Source organism: Humulus lupulus, chromosome 3 (genome assembly GCF_963169125.1).
Source record: "Humulus lupulus chromosome 3, drHumLupu1.1, whole genome shotgun sequence".
Classification (NCBI taxonomy): Eukaryota; Viridiplantae; Streptophyta; class Magnoliopsida; order Rosales; family Cannabaceae; genus Humulus; species Humulus lupulus.
In genome coordinates, this window is record NC_084795.1 from 260,971,836 (window position 1) to 260,979,304 (window position 7,469).

The 7,469-nt window shown below is 33.4% G+C and overlaps 1 protein-coding gene across 1 annotated transcript; it reads left to right on the top strand.

The window, feature by feature from the left end:
- The first annotated feature begins 3,734 nt into the window (after nucleotides 1-3,734).
- On the top strand, nucleotides 3,735-6,736 carry LOC133823869 (vacuolar protein sorting-associated protein 55 homolog). Its single transcript, XM_062256720.1, has 5 exons — nucleotides 3,735-3,958; nucleotides 4,964-5,015; nucleotides 5,549-5,588; nucleotides 5,672-5,756; nucleotides 6,295-6,736. Exons 2-5 carry the CDS (start codon nucleotides 4,983-4,985, stop codon nucleotides 6,476-6,478), a joined length of 342 nt encoding a protein of 113 aa, XP_062112704.1. The 5' UTR covers nucleotides 3,735-3,958; nucleotides 4,964-4,982; the 3' UTR covers nucleotides 6,479-6,736.
- Nucleotides 6,737-7,469: the final 733 nt, after the last annotated feature.

Sequence of the window (7,469 nt, forward strand, 5' to 3'; positions counted from 1 at the left end):
TACACGATATCAAATACATATCCTAATACAAAGGTTAAATATTTCAGTTTGTGGTATTATGATCATTCGACTTTCATTGTAGATTTTAACAATATTCTAGAAGGCAATATGAAGGGTAAGGAAAAAAAAATTCCATTTTATCTTGAGGAAGCATGGTGTAATGATGAGGTGTGTAAGCTAATTGTTAATGATGCTTGGGGTTTGAATGATAAAGAGTTACATAAGAAGATTGAAGAGGATAAAATGTAGTGATCGGTTGTCAAATACTATGAATGTAGATACATGACTATTGTCAATGTTATTTGGAAAGAGTGAAGTAGAATCATTCATGGCGCTCATGTTAGGGATTTTAGTGTTTTGTGCTCTTTCCACATCAACAGTGTAATGGAATGGAGTTCTTCCATCTCACTGTCGCCTGAGGAAGACATGAGGTGGGTTCCCCCACCACTGAGCTAGTTTTGTTTCATCATTGATGGGCCAATCTTGGGACATAGAGCCACGATTTCTGTGGTTTGTTGGGATTACCAGGGGTCTATACGAGAAGTGGTAGTGGTGAAGGTACCACAAACAGGCCCTATGGTCACAAAGGCTATGGCTATAGTTCTAGCAATAAAAAATGCTTAAAAAATGATGGTGCTGGTGGTGTTATTCTAGAGTGACTAAGCCTGGGTCATAAGTTCTCTTAATAAGAGTGGACCTATGCAAATAGTTGTTAGAAAATCTGTGTAATTCCTTCTTCATTATCTGCTTTAAGTTCACATTTTGGGAGCTAACCAAGATTCCTCCTAGAACTGTAAATTTTGCTGCTCACAACATGGTAATCTCGGGCCAATGGAATTACAAATAGGGTCAATTGGAGGAGTTTGGTCTCTAACATCTTCAGCGACTATAAGGCTTTCTACCCCCTTAAATGTCGATTGTTGTCCTTGTTTTGGTTATGGGTTGTCTTTCGTTTTGTTGGATTGTGCATGTCTATTTTTGTTTGCTGGTCCTCATGTTGATATGTGTAGGTTCTGTATATTTTTTAAGTGCTTGTATGTTAGTTCTCTTTTCCTTGGTCTGAGTTATTTTGTGCCTAATACCTTCTACTTTTTATGATTTCCTTGTAATGTGATCGTTGAATTATAGTACTCCATGTGTTGGATGGGATACCTTTCAAGAAAAATAAGAAAAAGGAAAAAGAAAAAAAAGAATCAAATTAATGTTATGTTGGAGAAAAATAGGGTTTATTAGAGACAACATAGCAGGGCCTTGTGGATGAATAATGGTGACTAGAACACAAGGTATTTTCATTATAAGGCTTCTACTAAAGAAAAGAAAAATCACAGTTTTAGACCAATGGTGTAAATGTCCCAAGCTCCTAATGAGGTTCAGTACCCTAAATAGCATGCTTTGAGGGCATGGATTGAATTATTGTGAATTATATTATTATATAATTGATTAAGCTTGATTATGTGTATTAAATGTGTTTAAAGACCCACTTTTGATAAAAAAAATGAGCATTTTTGTAATTTTGACCAGTTGATGGTATAATTGTAAATATTATGTGCTATGTGCATTGAGACCACATTATTATGTGGATATATATGTGATTTTCAACATGAGTGGGTCCTTTTGAGTGATTATAGCGGAAAAGTCACAACGTAGAAAAATGTCCGACTCAGGTTGAGCCTAGGGGTATTTTGGGATTTCTTTTCACATTTCGAGGTTATTGATGGTATATTTATGATTGATGGATATTAGTAGATAATTTGGAGAATAGTGACGTAAGTAGAGTTTTAAGTGAAATGACTAAACTACCCTTGGAGTTAAGTAAAGGGAGGGGCAACATGGTCATTTGACCACATAATTATAGAAAGAAAAAAAAAGGAAAACCAAGTGTTTAAGGTTTCCCTTACATGTTCAAGTCAGTCCCCATTTACCTTATTCTCTCTTCAACTCACCAAAACACAAAATAAAAAAAAACAAAAAAAAAACATCAAGGGCTAAGTTCAAGTCTTGCCATTTTGAGGATTCTAGAGGAGGTTCAAGCTATCAAGTGGAATTGAGAACTACTAAGGTCACCACTAACCTAAGGATTTCAAAAATTTAGAGAGGTAAGCACTTTTCTTTTTTGTTTTTTCATTAGGTTCATCATGTGTTCTTGGTAGAATTGGGGCTTTGCTTTAATTTTCAGAAATTGAAATTCTAGGATGTTTGTAGGTATTTGTTGATAATAGAAACTAGTTGAGAGTTGTTGTTGTGGCTTTAATGCAGATTAAAAGTAGATAATTGTTGGGATTGAATTGATTTTCGAATTGGTAAAAGTTTGGAGATTTTGGCTCTAATTTCTGAATTTTTAGTTTTAAGTTGTAAATGAGAGTTTTGATGCTGGTTTGATGTTGTATGTTAGCTGCATAGTTGATTTTGGGTCGAATTCTGCATAAAAATCTGTTGGAATATGCTTTTGGGTTGATTTGGGGTTTGAGAAATCTTAGGAATTTTGAAAATTTTGGGTTTGCGATAGGGTTTCCCAGCCACTAGTGCAACCGCGCTAGTGCCCCAGAAACCCCAAACTAACTGTGGGTGCAACCACGCCAAGTGCCTCGAAAATGAATTTTTCTTATTTTTGATAGATTAGTTCGAGATTCCTAGGTTCTCATTTGGGGACCCGCTTGGGGGCTCGGTGACGATTCCATTTACATGTCGAGTGGAATTATAGGTCTCGAGAGCGAGGGTTTAAGTTTTGAACCCGTTATTAGATTTAATTCCTAATGAGCGTATAATGAATGTTGTGACTAGGGTTTCCGAGAGGCTCGAGAGAGGATCGCAGTCGAGGTCGTATTTTAGTTAAACATTTTGGGATCCCATGTAAACTTTTAAAATTTTAATGGAGGAGTCTAATCTTTTGATCAAATTTTTAGGATTTTGACTTTTGTTTAACTTTAATTACACTTTTGAGTCCAAATTACTCACTTAACGAGTTAAGCACTATTTCAAACACACGATGTGACGGTCCTGAACTAGTAGGGTGTCACAAATGGAGAGTAAAGTAAATGACAAAATGAAGACAAGGAAGTGGAGAAGATTATTTGGCAATATTTTAAAGGCATCTTCACTTCAACTCTTCGTTAGAGAGGTGTGATGGAGGATGTTATCGATAAAATAAAGCCAAAGTCTCTTTTGATTTTATTTTTAATTACATAGGGGTAGGGAGAGGGATTGAATTTTTGATATCCTCTTTACAAAAATCATTGATCTTCTCAACAAAATGAGAGGTGTGGAATCAATTAGCTAAGGCTAAGACCACATCATATTATGTATATTGGGCACTATAGTACCCACAACAATATTATTGAATAATATAATATAAGTAGGGAAAGACATTAGTAAATACCCTTAAGAGACATAGTTGGTTTTTTTTTTTCTATTTTCGATATATAAATAAATCGTAAACCAAACTTTTTATATAACGATAAATAAATTTTTAGAAATTTATGAATAATTTAGAATGTTAAAATCATAACTCAAATAACATATTGTATTTGTACTTATTTTGGTTTTTATATGTATGTACCATATTGTTTGAATATTTATTTTAACATTTTAAATTATTCATAATTTAATGAGAATTAGAATGTGTAGGAAAAGCTTATAACTACTATATACTGTGTGATATAAAAAATTGGCATACAATTTATCCTTATGACAAGTGCCTTATGCAGAACTCCCCAATATAAATATAGAGATTCATATACTAAAACCATAGTAATATACTAAAACAAATAAAAAAGTGACTAATAAAAAAGAAAAGTAAATTAGTGTGCCGAAAGATGGCACGAAGGTCAGCTTAGTCAAAACGAGGACGAAGAGAAGTCATTTCTGAGATTGCTTGCTTTGGGGTTTCCTCTTCCTTCTTCTTCAATCAATTTGCTGAAAAATCCCCCATTTCAACAACCCATGGCGATGACTATTGAAGGTACCTTCTGAATCTACCGTTTTATTTATTTACAACGTTTTATTTTATTTGAAGGGGGTTCGTGTACAATTCATGGAAATATGCGGAAATAGTAGGGTTAATCTGGTTTTAGTTATTTATTTTATTCGTTTACGGATTGGTGAGTATCGAATTATAGTGGGTTCTACCTGATTTCGGAATTGAGATTGATTCGTCTTTGTTCAGTGTTGAGTTAGGGTTTTGATGTAGTTCCTAGCAGTTGGGTATTCTTTTGTTTGGTTATTGGGAAAATATTGAATAAAAAAAAAAGTTGAAATTGCTTCAAAATTAAAAACCCTGAGCGGGTAATTTTCAAAGACTAGAAAATGCGTGAAAAGGAAAATGAAGTGATTGTATGCTTACGTCTGGGGCAAAGATCGAAAAAAGAAAGAATAATAGGAACTTTGAAATAATTGGATGTCACAGTGGACTGAAATGATGTTTATAAATCTGAAGCAAGAGATGAATTTGGCAAATGAAAAGGCTAAATTTTGAACAAAAATAGTATTTCTCTGTAGAAATTTTGGCGTAAAATACTTTAAAATTAGGACAATTGGACTTTGAAAATTGTTAGTTTGGAGTAGATGTTAAACAGTGTCAAATTATCTGCATAATTGAACACATATATTTGAGTGGTTTAAGGTAAATTATATAGCTGATTGAAGTAGAAAATGGTTAATTGACTCAACTGTCTTTTCTTCTAATTGTATGTTCAAAGACCAATTCAATTACTACAGGCAAAGCTTTATCCTTTGCATTTTGGTCTATGACATTATTCTATTTCTATGTGCTATTTATTCTTTGCTGGTATTCTCATAATACATAATCACTAATTCTTTTTTTTCCCTTTTATGTACACTGTCCTGGAAAACATCTAATGGTTCTTTTGCAGTGTAAGTTAGGAATCTTAATTCTGTGATTTTAACCTTTGCAGCTCTTGCAAAAATGCTTCTAACCTGACCTTTTTTTTTAATTCAAATTGTGCAGTCTTGCTGGGCTTGCATTTATGTTTTCATCTAGCATCTTGCTACAGATCCTGGTAGGTTCTCATAGTTTGGCCTGTTTTAAACTTGTGATAGTTTTGGAATAACATTAATTTTGAAAGCCATGATTTAATATTCTATATCATTTATTCCACATGATGGATGCCGCATCTCAGTAAATTCTAGAAGAGTTTCAAATCAAATTTGTTTGAATGCAATTTTATAAAAAATATCTTTCAATTTTCACTACTTGTCTTGGTGTGTGACTGTATGGCAGCTATGAATGAAATATAGGGTTAGGGGAAGAGAAAAAAAAATAGCAGAGAGGTGTATTTATCTGTCTCGTGAGCACTAATATGAACAGCTATAACACAAACAGGTCTATACCACTATTTCTACTTTGAATCTTTGATAATCATGTTAGTGAGACGTCACACTGAAATTTGTGGTTGGTGGATATGATGAAAGGAGGGGCATTGCCTTTAAAGAATTTCTTTTTTACTTGATTTGGTTCATACATGGTCATTAGCTACTTGTTATTATCGTTATTCTTATTTTTTATGAGTTGTATATTTTTCCTGTGTGACAGGCTTGTGCATTATACAACAATTGGTGGCCAATGTTAGCAGGTTGATAAAAATACAACGTATATTTCATACTACTGTACTGTTTATTGCATTAAGCTGATATGGATATTTGATTACTTGTACAGCTCTCATGTACGTGCTGGTACCTATGCCTTGCTTATTCTTTGGTGGTGGGTCCTCTCAATTTTTGTTTAGCAGGGAAGGAGGGGGGTACGTATTCCTAGCTCCTATTGCTTGACTTGAACAAGGGTTTTTCTTTTGGTTTTATGTCTAAATTTCTTTCCCCATTATTTTAAAAATGACTCTGAAAGACCTGCGTTGTGACCAGGACTTGGCTAATTGTGACATTTATTTGTGACTGGCATTGTTGAATAATATCTAGGTATATCTTGCTTGAAGACATTGTTTTCATTTGGTATTACTATAAACGAGTTAACTCATAGAAAAATCCTAAATCTCTTTGGCATATTGAAATCTATATTCATGTTTTGAAATATTTTTTCCCCTCCAGGGGTTTTTCTTATTTGTATGGTGTTTGGAATACTCTTTTATTTTACTTATTTTGTTTTTCAGCTAAGTTGCTCTGTTATTAACTAGAACTTGTTCTTTTCCCAAGTCCTTTTATGATAAACTGTTAGGCACTATAAATTACACAAGCTATCCATCTCTTACCTCCCTCTATTAGTTTGCTCTATGCTCATGGTTTTTTAATATTTGTTTGTTTATCTTTTTTATTTGTATATTGCAGGTGGATTGGTGCGGCTAAATTTTTGACTGGAGCATCCAGTGTAGGGAGCATAGCTATTCCCATCATCCTTAGGCATGCTCATTTGATTTCTACAGGAGCAATGTTCATCGAGTTCGTCTCATTCATCATCTTCGTCTGTACCGTCTTGTGTTTTCACCATGCTAGCCTCGAAGATGATTGGTAACAAACTTCAACGGATTAAGTTCTTACTTTGGTTTTGCACCACCACAAAAAGAGAAATCTTATGTTGGGTGCTGAGGAAACAAGTGAATATTCTCCAACAGTGTACATCAGTTGTTTGTATATTATTTTAGATTACTGTTTGATAAATTTGTCTCAAAGAAAGACAACGTTCCTGTTTAACAGGCTAAACGCGGAAAGATTACATGTTGATAATCTCATTTGGATAATTAAGGCTGTGATAACAAAGGCTTTAGCCCCATTTCTTGGTGTTGCATTTATATTCTATTCATCCAACCAATGTTTAAAAAAGCATTTTTAAGCCTACAGGTGTTTTATTTGTATGAGGCGAAACTGAAGCCTAACTGAAGCCTCAAGGCTCGTTGAGGCGTAAGCTTTGAATAAATACCTAAATATATCAGATAATAATTCAAAGTTATAAACATAAATCATATAAACTTAGAGGGTTTTAATTGATATATTAAAATGGGAAATTTCCACATTTACGGTAAATAAGGAAAAAAATTCTAAAAATACGGTAAATAAAACTAATTACAAATTTACGTGAACTAACAATCCATTATCTTTTCAAAATTCATCCTCTATTATACGGTAACTCACAACCTATAGTATCCAAGACATTCTAAATTTAAGCCCAAATTAGTAACGTTACACAAGGTGATTGGAAAACTTGCAGAACTGATCGGAAAACAAATGACAAATCTCCATGACTGATTGGAAAATAAATTTGGGTTTACAACTACAATGACCCATGGAGAAAGCATCCAAAAATTTATCTGAAAAGAGGTACAAAATTCCAAAGAGTGAAAAATTGGAAAAATCTAAAAAAAAAAATGATCGAAAAGTTTCCAAATTCCTAAGAAATCTTGGACAAATTCAAATTTTTTCTACTTCAATCCCACAGTCAGATTTACAGAAGCATAATATGTGCTAACAAATAAACTTGAAACAGTTTTTTACATAACCATAACATG

What these genes read in the sequence shown, in the direction of transcription:
- LOC133823869 (XM_062256720.1), top strand. Translation starts at nt 4,983, where the DNA reads ATGTTTTCATCTAGCATCTTGCTACAGATCCTG. An exon ending in GCATCTTGCTACAGATCCTG is followed by an intron (nt 5,016 to 5,548) that starts GTAGGTTCTCAT and finishes CCTGTGTGACAG; the next exon opens with GCTTGTGCATTATACAACAA. An exon ending in TTGGTGGCCAATGTTAGCAG is followed by an intron (nt 5,589 to 5,671) that starts GTTGATAAAAAT and finishes TTACTTGTACAG; the next exon opens with CTCTCATGTACGTGCTGGTA.